This window comes from Pan troglodytes, chromosome 1 (assembly GCF_028858775.2).
Source record: "Pan troglodytes isolate AG18354 chromosome 1, NHGRI_mPanTro3-v2.0_pri, whole genome shotgun sequence".
NCBI classification, from domain to species: domain Eukaryota; kingdom Metazoa; phylum Chordata; class Mammalia; order Primates; family Hominidae; genus Pan; species Pan troglodytes.
This window is the reverse complement of record NC_072398.2, coordinates 221,629,143-221,644,983: the sequence shown is the minus strand read 5'-3', so window position 1 is coordinate 221,644,983 and position 15,841 is coordinate 221,629,143. Positions and strand designations below refer to the sequence as shown.

Below are 15,841 nucleotides of genomic sequence, written 5' to 3'. Positions count from 1 at the left end.
CTTTAAATTTTTTATCATTTATTAACATTAATCATTTAAACATTTTATCATTTTCCCCTTTCTTTTACATTTGTCTCACCCAAACTTAACAGTTATTTTTAAACAACTCACCATTTTCTAACCTTTTGAAAACATTCAACTTAGTTTTCACAGGAACAAAAATTATTTATGTTTTCATATTTCATTGATTTGCCTAATGTTTAATGAAGTTAGATAATAATAATAAGTACAACTGGCATAAACAGATTTGGGACCAGATACTACTGACATTTGATAAGCACTCAACTCTTCGGAGCGAAGTGTCTGGGCAAATGAGACATCTTTGTAGTTTAGAATGCTCAAGGAGAACTAGCCATCAATCTGTGTATTTTAGGGATATGGAAAACATAGGTTAATATGGTAAGTGGCAAAATGGAGTTTGGTTAAGAGAACTTTCGTTCTGTTTGTCTAAGGTTTAATGTTTAAAGTTGAACTTACCTGCAATTTGGGTATATTATGTGTGTATCTTAGAGGGCTTTGCTAATACATTGATAGTGGAGTATAATTGACAAGGGACCATTCATTATTCCTTTTCTTCCCAGTCCTACATTTATGTTAATGCATTGACTTGGTTTTCCCTTAACTCCACAGCAACTTCCTATTATTCTCAATACTAAGTCACCACTGAAAGGGGTACTGATGGTGGTGGTCTCCACTTTCCCTCCTATGTCTGGCATTTTCCTTAGTTGGAAGTCTCAGGAGAGGGACCCATGTTATTGTAAGTCCTCTATGGAATTGTGTTCCATGGGATTCTGTGTTAATTGTCTGTCCACTTGAATTCACTTTGCTTATCAGCAAATTTTGTCTTCTTTATATATATATATTTTTTCTGATTCTCTCCCTTATTTCTTTTGTTTTTTTGCTGCACTAACTAAAGCCTTTTCTATGTTTTTGCAGGCTCTTTCTTGATAAGGATATTCCTAGGTATTTTCTGTTTGCTTTTTTGCACATAGGATTCTAGTTTATCAGAATGCTTTCTGTCTTATGTTGCTTTGCCATTTTAATTTTGTAGTCCCCTCCCCATGTAAACCTACTGTACCTAGGATAGAGTAGACCCTGTTCTGTACCCTAAGAAGCGTATAGCTTCTTAAATGATTTTTAGAGTTTCAAATTATTTTCTCATTCCATTTGCTAAACTTGTCAGTTTTATTCTTAGACCCTTTCAAGTTTTCCTCTTCTACGTTACAAAGTAGAATGTTTCTCCCTTCATTTCATACAGAATCTCAGGTTTTGTTTTCTGTTTTCCTCTTTATCTGTCTTCTCTCCATCAAAAGCATGAAGGGTTTATTGCTTTATAAAACCTGAGTCCATTGCAGCCTTGCAAAACTGTTGACTTTCTTCTCTGTTTTGTCCTGTGTGGTAATAGAGACAAATTTGGCTATTTGGATAGCTGAGTCTATGAGAAATATTTTATATATATTTTTTAACATTTATCTTTCTCCTGTCAGGGCTGCTTGTTTTATCTGTTTATTTTCTTCTTTTGGAATAGGAAAAATCCTGGTTTGGTATTAAAGGAAGTTTTTTAAAAAATCTGTCTCATTTAGGGAAGAAAATTGAAGGAAGTGATACATGACAATATAACCTAAAATGTTAAAAAAATACAACATAAACGGGCTGGGCTCAGTGGCTCACACCTGTAATCCCAGCACTTTGGGAGGCCAAGGCGGGTGGATCACGAGGTCAGGAGTTCAAGACCAGCCTGGCCAAGATGGTGAAACCCCATCTTTACTAAAAATACAAAAATTAGCCTGGCATGGTGGTGGGCGCCTGTAATCCCAGCTACTCAGGAGGCTGAGGCAGAGGATCACTTGAACCCGGGAGGTGGAGGTTGCAGTGAGCCGAGATCGCGCCACTGCACTCCAGGCTGGGCGACAGAGCGAGACTCTGTCTCGAAAAAAAAATACATAAACATATTTATATATTTGACTGATGTTACTGATATAATGATTTTATCCCTCAATTTGGACCCCATTCAGTTTACATTTCAGAGATTCTCCTAATGAACTCAAAAGGGTTCATCAGATGTGACCATGATATAAGAAGGTGGCTTCTGTTTTGTTTTCTTGAGACGGGGTGTTGCTTTGTTGCCCAGGCTAGAGTGTAGTAGCTATACCTGCAGATGCTTTAAAAAAAAAGAAAAAAAAATGCGGCCGGGCACGGTGGCTCACACCCGTAATCCCAGCACTTTGGGAGACCGAGGCGGGCGGATCATGAGGTCAAGAGATCGAGACCATCCTGGCCAATATGGTGAAGCCCCATGTCTACTAAAAATAGAAAAATTAGCTGGGCGTGGTAGCATGTGCCTGTAGTCCCAGCTACTCAGGAGGCTGAGGCAGGAGAATCGCTTGAACCTGGGAGGCGGAGGTTGCAGTGAGCCAAGATCGCGCCACTACACTCCAGCCTGGCGACAGAGCTAGACTCCGTCTCTAAATAAATAAATAAATAAATAAAGTGCAGTAGCATGATCATAGCTCACTGCAACCTTGAATTCCTGGGCTCAAGCAGTCCTCCCGCCTCAGCCTCCCGAATAGGTGGGACTCCAGACACGTGCCACCATGCCTAGCTAATTTAAAATTTTTTTGTAGAGACGGGGTCTCGCTATATTGCCCACGCTGGCCTCAAATTCCTGGCCTCAAGTGATCTTCCCACTTTTATCTCCCATAGTGCTGGGATTACAGGTGTGAGCTACCACAACTGACCAGAAGTTGGTTTTTAATTGTTCATAAATAATAAATTCAAAGGAATATATCCTTCAAAGCAGTCACCTTGAAACCTGTTTTTCCTCTGATGCTGCTGCTGTTCAGAACATCTTGAGAAATCCATTTGGAATTACTTCTCACCACCTTAGGAGGCATACAGGAAAATATGTCTTGGGATTCAGCCCTGTTTGTAACCCTAAATTCTATTGCCAGCTTGATTAAATTGACATTTCTCCCCAGTCTTGGTTGTATTTCTTACAACCACCTCTCAAGAATTGCCAGTGTAATGGCTCACACCTGTAATACTAGCACTTTCCTACTAAGGTAGGAAGATCACTTGAGCCCAAGAGTTCAAGACCTGCCTGGGCAATGTAGAACTTGTCTCTAAAGAAAAAAAAAAATTTAATTAGCCGGGTGTGGTGGTTCGTGTCTATATTCCCAGCTACTCAGGAGGCTGAGGTGGGAAGATCACTTGAGCCCAGGAGTTAGATTGCACCAGTGCACTCCAGCCTGGGCAACAGAGCAAGACCCTTGTCTAAAAATAAAATAGTCCAGGCGCAGTGGCTCACACCTGTAATCCCAGCACTTTGGGAGGCCGAGGCGGGTGGATCACCTGAGGTCAGGAGTTCGAGACCAGCCTGGCCAACATGGTGAAACCCCATCTCTACTAAAAATAAAAAAGTTAGCCAGACTTGGTGGTGGGCGCCTGTAATCCCAGCTACTTGGGAGGCTGAGGCAGGAGAATCGCTTAAACCCGGGAGGCGGAGTTGCAGTGAGCCAAGATCGCACCATTGCACTCCAGCCTGGGTGACAAGAGCGAGACTCTGTCTCAGAAAAATGAATAAATAAAATATATATATATTTTAAATTGAATTACCACCTTTGGTGGGTATTCTAACAGAACTTGCTGCAGCAAGTCCAAAGCAAAAAAAAAAAAAAAAAAAAAGAAAGAAACTTTTTTTGACAAAATAAAAAAAGAAAAAAATGAAAGAAAAATTTTTCCCTCAATACAGGAAGACTTTAGTGGAGTCAAAATTTCCTTTGTGTTAACCAGGTTTCTGCAAGTGAAATTTTCTCTTTATGTTAAGTGAAAGCTTAGCCTGAAAACAGAAATGTGAAGAGGCTTTTTTAGACAAGTTCAAAACATTTGCCTCAGTTGAAAGAGTCAGTGTCATGAAACCTCAGCAGTGGTCCTGGGAGGTGCCACGTTATGGTTTGGAACTTAATGAAGGCAGCAGCATTGATAGAAATTTCTGTCAAATATCACCAAAGTCATAAATGCCGTCACTCTAAGAAGAGGGGTTTATTTAACTTTAGCATGGATGTATCCAGCCTCTGAAATGGGACAAATAAGCCCCGCCCCTTCTAGGTACTTTGACAAAAACAGGAACACAATAAAAAAGCAGACCTCTGGAGGCTGAGGCAGGAGAATCACTTGAACCCGGCATGAGGAGGTTGCAGTGAGCCAAGATCATGCCACCCTACTCCAGCCTGGGTGACAAAAGCAAGACTCTGTCCCAAAAAAAAAAAAAAAAAAAAAAACAGATCTCACAATGATACAGTCAGTTCTCAAGTGGCATCTGTTGAAGCAGTGGATATCGTCACCCAATATTAGAATATGTCTTAAACCAAATTAAAAATTTCCTTTACACAGAGTTTTATGGACACATGAAGGGTTTCCTCCTGTGCCCAGGGAGCCCAAGAACTATAGAAAGGCCTTCATTGTCCATCATTTCTGTTCCTGTTTGGGTCACTCGGTGGCTTTGTCTTTGACTTGCTAGTTGTTTCTCTATCTTCTGTGTCTTTGTAGAGAATTTTCTTGACCCACACTCACTGCCTCAAAGACTAGACATTTGAGAGAGTATTAAGTACTTGAAGAAGACTTAGATCTAGACGCAGCTATGTTAGATGATCAGACCTCATACACTGCCACTTGGAAGATGAGGTGTGGTCATGAGGTTCAGTTTCAGAAATGTGTTGTTCTCTCTGTTGATCGTTTCTGGAGGAAGAAACATGGGGATGTGTTTAGAGGGAGGATATGCCAGCTACTTATCATAGGAAGTCTAGAAAAGGCAGCCATAGTGAGGTCACTATTTGAAAAGGAGTAAGAAGGAATGTATTGGGCAGGAAAGAGTGTGCATAGACTCTTCTAGGTGAATCAGGTGAGCTGTGTTCTATCTGCGGAGAACTAGTGATGGTGGGGCAGACCAGGCATCTTCCCCTCCACTTGTCATAGGGGTCTGAGAAGGGAAACATGGGGCAGAATTGGGAATCAATCTGTAACACTGCTTTTAAACTAAGTGCCGTATTTCACATTAGACTTGCAGAACTGGAAGATTTAATGTCAATTAGAGTTAATGTTGTTTTACCAGTAGAAAAAAAAACGATATTAGAACAATAACAACAAAATAGTTTGTGGGTATCTATTAAATTAAGTTTCCATTTGTTATATAAATGTAAGATTAATTTTTCAAATGGCTTTTTTTTTAAAGCTAACAAATGGTATTTGTCTGGCTCTAGTGTTAACAATTTATTCTCTTTTACTGAAACATCAGTTAAGAATAACCTTGTATTCTTTTATTTAAAATAAGGCTCTCGGCCGGCACAGTGGCTCACACCTATAATCCCAGCACTTTGGGAGGCCAAGGTGGGCAGAGCGCTTGAGGTCAGGAGTTTGAGACCAGCCTGGCCAACATGGTGAAACCCCTCCTCTACTAAAAACAGAAAAATTAGCTGGCCTAGTGGTGCGTGCCTATAATCCCAGCTACTCAGGAGGCTGAGTCAAGAGAATCGCTTGAACCCAAGAGGCAGAGGTTGCAGTGAGCTGAGATTGCGCCACTGCACTCCAGCCTGGGCGACAGAGCGAGACTCCGTCTCAAAAAAAAAAAATAAAAAAAAAAAATAAATAAATAAATAAATAAAATAAAATAAAATAATGCTCTCTATACTTAAACCCATCTACCCAGTTTCTACCATTAATCTCTTCAGATATATCTGTGGCGTTTCTGAGGCCCAGCAGCACTGGATTGAATGATGTTTAGCCCTCTTGTGATGTGAAGATTGAAGCTGACAAGTTACCAAGCATTCACTTCCTGCTGTCATCATTAACTGACAGGAGAGCTTACATAGTCTTTCTTTCTTCTTTCAGTTTCTGTCCATACTCACTTATCCATTTCATCTTAATCCCTTTGATTGACCTTACTATTTTTATGTTTATAGGCAGAGGCAGGCTTGTCAAAACAAAATTTAAAAAAGCACAACTGGCCAGGCACAGTGGTTCACGCCTGTAATCCCAGCACTTTGGGAGGCTGAGGCGGGCAGATCATCTGAGGTCAGGAGTTCGAGACCAGCCTGACCAACATGGTGAAACCCTGTCTCTACCAAAAATACAAAAATTAGCCAGGCGTGGTGGCGGGCGCCTGTAATCCCAGCTACTCGGAAGGCTGAGGCAGGAGAATCACTTGAACCCGGGAGGCAGAGGTTGCAGCGATCCGAGATTGTGCCACTGCACTCCAGTATGGGCAACAGAGCAAAATTCTGTCTCAAAAAAAAAAAAAAAAAGCACAACTAAGTGTTCCTTAATGATGGGTGGGGTTGGGAGCAAGAGGATGGGGACCTATCTTTTCCTCCTAGGAGATAAGGGTTCCTCTCTGTTATTAGAGTTTGATAAACTGAAAGTGTCTGTTGGTTGGCGTATGGTTCTTTAGGATGATTGACAGTGGCAGTACCTGGACTAACGTGACTTTAGCTTCTTTTGGATGATTCCCTCTTGTCTTTCTGACCTTAGGACCTTCTACCGCTTTGAGGCTGTGTGGGATAGCTCTCTGCATAACTCCCTTCTTCTGAACCGAGTGACACCCTATGGAGAGAAGATCTACATGACCTTGTCGGCCTACCTAGAGGTGAGGAGACTTGGAACTTCAGTTGATGCCAACAGTCAGCCCTGAACAGTGTGCAGGTTACAGCAGGAAGTGGTCAGCGAAGATTCCACTTGTTTTGTCCTCTTTCTTCCTCCACATCCTTAAGTTTTTCATTTTATTATACGTTGCTAACTCTTCTGATTATATTAGATTCTATTCCTGGGTTCTGTTTACTCAAAAAATCACATGACTCATTGCAGCTTCAGCTTTAGTAGCCTAATCACCATTGTTTGAAGAATGTGTGATTTTTAAGAAAATGTCACCTCTTGTTTTTGTAGTTGTGGACAGAGTGTAATAGTGGTTAATAGCCCAGACCCAAGACCCAGCCTGTCGGTTCAAATCCCTGTGCTGCCACTTACTTCCTCTATGTCCTTGGAGAAACTCTCTTTGCCTCAGTTTCCTCACCTATCAGGAGAAACAACATTTACCTCAGATAAAAATAAATGCATCTCTAAGGAGTACTACCTACTCTTGCACATATTATCCATTGGGTGGCTGTTGAAATAATTGGTGGAGCTAAAATCCTTCAGTTCTCACAACTGGGACTCGCTTTCCAAATACGTTCGTGTATAGACTCTAGTCACAGTACTCTGCCTGCACTTCATCAGCACCTACCCTGTCTGCTTTCAGCTGGATCATTGCATCCAGCCGGCTGTCATCACCAAGGATGTGTGCATGGTCTTCTACTCCCGAGATGCCAAGATCTCACCACCACGCTCTCTGCGTAGCCTCTTTGGCAGTGGCTACTCAAAGTCACCAGATTCGTAAGTTTTTCACACAAGTTAGCTTCCAGTTTGTTTGTTCAGTACAACAGAATCATTAGTCCTTAAGTATTCTCGGCTTACTGTCTCACGGTTAGTTTACAGTTTATGAACCATTTTGGTAACTGACACCTGGAATGTACTGACTTGCATGCTGACATTTAATAAAATGTTGATGGATGGATGAGTTATGAGGGAAGGAAGGAATATTACATTGTGAACACGTCTAAAACAATTTTGCAAAGACTAAATTTGCAAAGACTTTTAAATGTCATCATCATTATTTCTAACAGAGTACCATTGAAATTTTCTTCTTTTTAAGATTTGTTATGCATATTTAAGGTGTACAAAATATGTCAGGAATAATACAGTGAAGGCCATACACAGTGGCTCATGTCTGTAATCCCAGCACGTTGGGAGGCTGAGGACAGAGAATTGCTTAAGCTTAGGAGTTTGAGACCAGCCTGGGCAACACAGACCCCATCTCCACAGAAAATTTTAAAATTACCCAGGTGTGGTGACACACACCTGTAGTCCCAGCTACTCAGGAGGCTGAGGTGGGAGGATCACTTGAGCTTGGGAGGTTGAGGTTGCAGTGAGCCATGATAGAGCCACTGCACTCCAGCCTGGGTGAAACAGTGAGACCCTGTCTCAAAATTAAAAAAAAAGAAAAGAAAAAGGAAAAAAAAAAAAAGAAAGAAACAATACAATGAATACCTGTGTATCACCGCCCAGCTTAAAAATAAGTGTTACTAATACAATAGAAGGTATTATACCTCCTACTACTCACAATCCCCAGAAGTTGTTGATTATCATTTCATTCTAGTCATTGTTTCCCTCATATCGTCTCTCTTATAGTAAGAAAAGACAAATTTTTAGTTTTCACATTTATATTGTAAATTTTCTAGTTTATCATTCAATTTTATTCACCCTATTGAAATAAAGTGTTTAAAAGATAGAGATGAGGTGGGGCATGGTGGCTTATGCCTATAATCTCAGCACTTTTTGATGCCAAGGTGGAAGGATCACTTGAGGCCAGGAGTTCAAGACCAGCCTGGGCAACATAAGGAGACCCTATCTCTACAAAAAAACTTAAAAATTAGCTGGGTATAGTGGTGTATGCCTGAAGTCCCAACTACTAAGGAGGCTGAGGCAGAAGGATCACATTAGTCCAGGTGTTCGAGGCTGCAGTGAGTTGTGATTACATCACTGCACTCCAGCCTGGGTGACACAGGGAAACCCTATCTATAAAAAAATAAAATTGAGATGAAAGCGGACTCCTCTAGGAAAAGGTATGCTACTTAGGTTCAAAATAAGAAAAGAGCGGTGACAAATAAGAAATGCCTGGAATTATATTTGAGTCCCTGCAGAGAAGACACTATTTTAAGTAGCAGAAATTGAAATTTTCCTGTTTTTGTGCTTTAAGAGATTAAACAATTGTTTTATTTTCTTCAAATAGGAATCGAGTCACTGGCATTTACGAACTCAGCTTATGCAAAATGTCAGACACAGGTAGTCCAGGTAAGCTCTTGTGGATTGAGGAGGTGATAGTTATCTTTGTGTATGTTTCAAGTATCCTGTATTTAGGCTGGGCACGGTGGCACACACCTGTAATGCCAGCACTTTGGGAGGCCGAGGTGGGCGGATCACCTGTGGTCAGGAGTTGGAGACCAGCCTGGCCAACATGGTGAAACCCCGTCTCTACTGAAAATACAAGAATTAGCCGGGTGTGGTGGCGTGCGCCTGTAATCCTAGCTACTTGGGAGGCTGAGGCAGGAGATTTGCTTGAACCCAGGAGGCGGAGGTTGCAGTGAGCCGAGATTGTGCCACTGCACTTCAGCCTGCCTGGGAAACAGAGTGAGACTCCATCTCAAAAAAAAATAAGTAAATAAAAAATATACTGTATTTAAAAACTGGAGAGTCTACCCAAGTAGGATAGATATAAAACCTTTTAGAAACCATGTGTGTTTTACAAGCCAGTTTGGTTGAGGAGGGGTGGTAGGAGTTACCTTTTTCAGAGTTGCAACATTGTTTGGTTTATGATGTACAATTGTATTAAGATTGTATCACAATATCACTAGGCTATGAGTAAAATTTGAGTTAAAAAATTCATGTGGGCTGGTCCCAGTGGCTCATGCCTATAATCCCAACACTTTGGGAGGCCAAGGTGGGCAGATCATGAGGTCAGGAGTTTGAGACCAGCCTGGCCAATATGGTGAAATCCTGTCTCTACTAAAAATACAAAAATTAGCCGGGCGTGGTGGCACGTGCCTGTGGTCCCAGCTACTCAGGAGGCTGAGGCAGAAGAATCACTTGAACCCAGGAGGCGGAGGTTGCAGTGAGCCAAGTTTGTGCCACTGCGCTCCAGCCTGGGTGACAGAGCGAGACTCTGTCTCAAAAAAAAAAAAAAAAAATTCATGTAAATTAGAATGAATTTGGTTTAGAAAACTTCATAATCATTTCTCTCCCCACTTTAGCCCAAAGAGGACTTAGCAGTATAACTTTATAGATGCTATCAGACTGCAATTTAAATTTCCCATGTTTCAGAAAGTCAAATTATTGGCTGTGCACGGTGGCTCACACCTGTAATCCCAGCGCTTTGGGAGGCCAAGGCGGGTGGATCACCTGAGTCCAGGAGTTCAAGAGCAGCCTGACCAACATGGTGAAGCCCCCCTTTCTACCAAAAATACAAAAATTAGCCAGGTGTGGTGGCGCGTGCCTGTAATCCCAGCTACTCAGGAGGCTGAGGCATGAGAATTGCTTGAACCTGGGAGGCAGAGGTTACAGTGAGCCGAGATTGTGCCACTGCACTGCAGCCTAGGTGACAGAGTGAAACTCAGTCTCAAAAAAGAAAAAGAAAAAAAATCAAATTATTAAGTCAGATTTGTTCTGTATTCTTTTTAATGTGTTTTTAAACTGCTCTTGTTCCTCTAGCTAGGCGGAATTAAGCAGCACTTAGCATTTCTATGTTTGTAAACCAAAACATGAACAAAAGTTAAGGTTTTCTAATAGCATTTGATTAATGTGAGTTTGAGTCATTTTACAGAATATACATGGAGAACAAGTCAGGGCCCACAGGCAAGACTTAGATAAGTAAAGAAGACTTTGAGTATGAATCCAAGTAGCACCTAATTATTATACTATCCAGATAGTTTCTTGAGGAATTTTTTTAATTAATATAAATTCATGTATTTAATATGTAAAACCAGCATAATACTAAAAAAAATTAACAGGAAATAATAGAGGCTAAAGTTCTCTGTCATCTGTCAGCCAGTGAGCTACTGAGTGTGTGTATGTGTGTGTGTATTCCCTTCCGTCTTTTTAAAAATTTTTATTTTTAGGGACAGGATCTTTTTTTTTTTTTTTTTGAGACAGAGTCTCGCTGTGTCACCCAGGCTAGAGTGTGGTGGCGCCATCTTGGCTCACTGCAACCTCCGCCTCCCGGGTTCAAGCGATTCTCCTGCCTCAGCCTCCTGAGTAGCTGGGTTTGCAAGCACCTGCCACCATGCCCAGCTAATTTTTGTATTTTTAGTAGAGATGGGGTTTCACTATGTTGGCCAGGCTGGTCTCGAACTCCTGACCTCAGATGATAGCCCACCTCAGCCTCCCAAAGTGCTGGGATTACAGGCGTGAGCCATCACGCCCGGCCCCATAGTGTATAGACTATTACAGACTATTTAATATTTCTACATTTTCACCTAACATCATAATTTTACCATTTTCTTAAATTGCATCCCAGTCTTCATAATTATCAAAGAATGTAAAACTCAGTTTTTAAAAACGTTCAGTTGCTTTGGTATTTAAACAAAATCCCATATATCTTCAGACCAAACTGTCTTAGTTTGCTACGTATAAGAATTATTAATTTGTGGCCAGGCGCGGTGGCTCACGCCTGTAATTCCAGCACTTTGGGAGGCTGAGGCGGGTGGATCACGAGGTCAGGAGATCGAGACCATCCTGGCTAACACAGTGAAACCCGGTCTCTACTAAAAATACAAAAAATTAGCTGGGCATGGTGGCGGGCACCTGTAGTCCCAGCTACTCGGGAGGCTGAGGCAGGAGAATGGCATGAACCCAGGAGGCGGAGCTTGCAGTGAGCTGAGATCACGCCACTGCACTCCAGCCTGGGCGACAGAGCGAGACTCCGTCTCAAAAAAAAAAAAAAGAATTATTAATTCGTTTTGACCTAAACTTGGAATTGAATTTTTTTCTGAAACAAAAACTTGTTTCCTCTTGTCTTAGGCATGCAGAGAAGGAGAAGAAAAATCTTAGATACGTCAGTGGCATATGTGCGGGGAGAAGAGAACTTAGCAGGCTGGCGGCCCCGTGGAGACAGCCTCATCCTTGAGCACCAGTGGGAGCTGGAGAAGCTGGAACTCCTACATGAGGTATCCAGGGGCAGGGTTGCTCAGATGCAAGAACTCTCGGACAAGATTGCCAAAGTATCAGTCTTCCTCCCTGCTGCTGCATGTGATCATAGCTTTTCACTTTTCTCTCCTGAGGTCTTAACGAGCTTTGTGTTTGCTATAGCAGTAGTATTGATCTTCTCAGGTGGAAAAAACCCGCCACTTTTTGCTGCTGCGTGAGAGACTTGGTGACAGCATCCCCAAATCCCTGAGCGACTCGTTATCCCCCAGCCTCAGCAGTGGGACCCTCAGCACCTCCACCAGTATCTCCTCTCAGATCTCAACCACCACCTTTGAAAGCGCCATCACACCTAGCGAGAGCAGTGGCTATGATTCAGCAGACATCGAAAGCCTGGTGGACCGAGAGAAAGAGCTGGCTACCAAGGTGTGAATCCCTTCCTCTTTGCTGAACGTCTTCCCACAAGGCTCCACAAACTAGCCTCTCAGTTTATTCATTTTCAACACCTTTGTTCGAGGTGTTTGAAGGCCTGTGATAATACTGTGAATGTAGAAATAAAAAGACGCAGTTCCTACCCTCAACAAGCTTACAGGGCCAGGCACAGTGCCTCATGCCTATTATCCCACCACTTTGGGAGGCTGAAGCAAAGGGATTGCTTGAGCCCAGGAGTTAAAGACAAGCCCAGGCTAACATAGTGAGACCTTGTCTCTACAAAAACAAAAATTAGGCCAGGCATGGTGGCTCACACCTGTAATGCCAGCACTTTGCAGGGCTGAGGCAGGTGGATTACCTGAGGTCTGGAGTTCGAGACCAGCCTGGCCAACATGATGAAACCCTGTCTCTACTAAAAATACAAAAATTAGCCAGGCGTGGTGGCGAGCGCCTGTAATCCCAGCTACTCAGGAGGCTGAGGCAGGAGAATTGCTTGAACCCAGGAGGCGGAGATTGCAGTGAGCCGAGATAGCTCCACTGTGCTCCAGCCTGAGCGACAGAGTGACACTCCATCTCAAAAAATAAAATAAAATAATAAAAAATTAAAAAATTAAAAAATATAAAGGTTGCAGAATATTAGGTCACAAGCATATAATAGAGGTGTGTGTTTCAAATGCTATGGGAGTCAGAGGAGAAGTGTCTATAGTGGGGAGCTCATGAGCTGACCTTGGAAGGATGCGCAGGAGGGAGGCAGCAGTGTCGACACCTGTGTGATCAGGAGGGAGGCAGTGGTGTCCTGCATGATCAGGAGGGAGGCAGCGGTGTCTTGCGTGATCAGGAGGGAGGCAGCGGTGTCCTGCGTGATCAGGAGGGAGGCAGTGGTGTCCTGCATGATCAGTCTTGGGGAATTCACGTGGGACTGGAACAGGAGGCGTGGAGTGAAGAATCTTGTATACTGCACTGAAGAGTTTAGAGTGGATGATGGGAGCAAGGCAGAAATATGTTAAACAGGTATTTGTGTTTTAGAAAGATTTCTGGCGAGGGGCGGTGGCTCACGCCTGTAATCCCACCACTTTGAGAGGCCGAGGCGGGTGGATCACAAGGTCAGGAGATTGAGACCATCCTGGCCAACATGGTGAAACCCTGTGTCTACTAAAAATACAAAAATTAGCCGAACGTGGTGGCGTGCGCCTGTAGTCCCAGCTACTAAGGAGGCTGAGGCAGGAGAATCGCTTGAACCCAGGAGGCGGAGGCTGCAGTGAGCCGAGATCGCGCCACTGCACTCCAGCCTGGGCAACAGAGTGAGACGGCATCTCAAAAAAAATATATATTTCTCTGGCAGCAATAAAGAGAATGGATTGATGGTGAAGAGATACGCTGAGGAAGGGAGAATTCTTTATCTTTATTACAGTAATCTGATGAGAAATGATAAAAGCTTTTTAAATTTTTATTTTTTTTGAGATGGAGTCTCACTCCTGTCACACAGGCTGGGATGCAGTGGCGTGATCTTGGCTCACTGCAACCTCCACTTCCCAGGTTCAAGCGATTCTCCTTCCTCAGCCTCCCAAGTAGCTTGGAGTACAGGCATGTGCCACCACACGTGGCTAATTTTTGTATTTTTAGTAGAGACGGAGTTTCACCATGTTGGCCAGGCTGGTCTTGAACTCCTGACCTCAGGTGATCCACCCGCCTCAGCCTCCCAAAGTGCTAGGATTACAGGTGTGTGGACGCCCAGCCAGATAAACGGTTTTTAAAGAAGGCAGAGGTGGCTGGGTGCGGTGGCGCACGCCCGTAATCCCAGCACTTTGGGAGGCTGAGGTGGGCGGATTGTGAGGTCAAGAGATCACTATGATGTTTTTATTTTTTATTTTTATCTTTATTAAATTTTTTTTTTTTTTTTTGAGATGGAGTCTTGCTCTGTGGCCCACGCTGGAGTGCAGTGGCGCGATCTCGGCTCACTGCAGCCTTCACTTCCCAGGTTCAAGTGGTTCTTCCGCCTTAGCCTTCTGAGTAGCTGGGATTACAGGTGTGCACCACCATGCCCAGCTCATTTTTTGTAGGTGTTTTTTTTGTTTGTTTGTTTGTTTTTTGGAGAGGGGATGGAGTCTTACTCTGCTGCCAGGCTAGAGTGCAGTGGTATGATCTCAGCTCACTGCAACCTCCACTTCCCGGGTTCAAGTGATTCTCCTTCCTCAGCCTCCCGAGTAGCTGGGATTACAGGGGCCCACCATGACGCCCAGCTAATTTTTTTATTTTTAGTAGTGATGGGGTTTCACCATGTTGGCCAGGATGATCTCGATCTCCTGACCTCGTGATCCACCTGCCTCAGCCTCCCAAAGTGCTGGGATTACAGGTATGAGCCATCACACCCAGCCAGAACCAAGGTGTTTTTAGTAATTCACTTTGGTAATCTTGAGAAAGGCTTTTTTAAGCCACTTGCTTTATCTTTATTAGACATACATAGAACTTCCCTTGCTATATACTTAGTTCTAATTTCTAGAGCTGTTTGGGCAACATCGGAGCTGCACTGTGGGTTTAGGACATGTTATTTCCCCTCCTGCCTTGTATCCAGGGCTTCATTTAGTCATTGAGGTTTTTGTTTGTTTGTTTTTAAATTTACTGATTTATTAGAAAGGACAGTGCAAAGGAGACCAATGAACGGCAGATGGACGAATGCATAGGGAGAGGAGATGTGGAGCTTCCATGCCCTCCCCGGGAACTCACCCCTTCAGGAGCCTCCACGTGGTCAGCTATCCCAAGGCTCCTGGCTGTTGACATTTTATGTTCAGCTTGCACTTCTCTTTCTCTTCTTTAGTGCCTGCAACTTCTCACCCACACTTTCAACAGAGAATTCAGCCAGGTGCACGGCAGCATCAGTGACTGTAAGGTGAGCACACTGACTGTAATTTTTAGCCAGTATGTTGATAACTGATTTCTCCACAGCAGCCCAGATTACCTATTCCTGGTTTTTGCTGCTTTGAAGCAACTTGTCATGGGCATAGCATTGTATTTGAAAATTTATGACATACTGCTCTGGTATTCATTCTAATTTTTCAGAGTCTGAACACTGACTTCTGAAGATAAAAGTACTCCTTTGTGTCTCTTAGAGTGATTATCAGATGGGAAACATTTTGGCCTTTTCATGACTCCTTTGGAGGAGAATATTCTATGGGGAGGTGGTATGTTATTCTATGCCAGGGTACAAGGAAACCCTGAGGTTCCTGGTGGCATAAAGTTTTATTGACTTCAACAAAGAGTGAAGCAAACACTTCAGAGAATTTCTGTGTTATTCACTCAATTCTAGTCAGCTTGACCTTAAACCCTCCCGGCTCATTCCTGCCTTGGGGTCTTTGCACACCTACTATTTCTTTGCCTGGAATTGCCTTTCTCCAGGTATTGCCATGGTTGGCTCCCTTACCTCTTTCATTTTTCTACTCCATTATCACCTCCTGTGAGTCGACTCTGTTAACACCTGATAATAAATCTGACAGCTGTCTGAAACTTTCTACCTACCCCTCTTTCCTGCTTTATTTTTTGCTATAGCACTAATTACTACCTGATGCTTTTTAAAGTGTTTGTTGAGTGGTTTATTGTCTGTCTTAAGCTCCAGGGAGGCAGATCCTCT

At 43.0% G+C, this 15,841-nt stretch overlaps 1 protein-coding gene across 12 annotated transcripts in view; it reads left to right on the top strand.

The window, feature by feature from the left end:
• KIF1B (kinesin family member 1B) overlaps positions 1-15,841 on the top strand; it is a 172,048-nt gene that overhangs the window by 143,921 nt on the left and 12,286 nt on the right. For all 12 annotated transcript variants that reach the window (XM_024345258.3, XM_063790026.1, XM_024345208.3 and 9 more), the window contains 6 exon segments: positions 6,526-6,640; positions 7,289-7,422; positions 8,879-8,940; positions 11,662-11,807; positions 11,971-12,210; positions 15,032-15,103. In XM_024345258.3, the coding sequence (XP_024201026.1) occupies positions 6,526-6,640; positions 7,289-7,422; positions 8,879-8,940; positions 11,662-11,807; positions 11,971-12,210; positions 15,032-15,103 (769 nt within the window).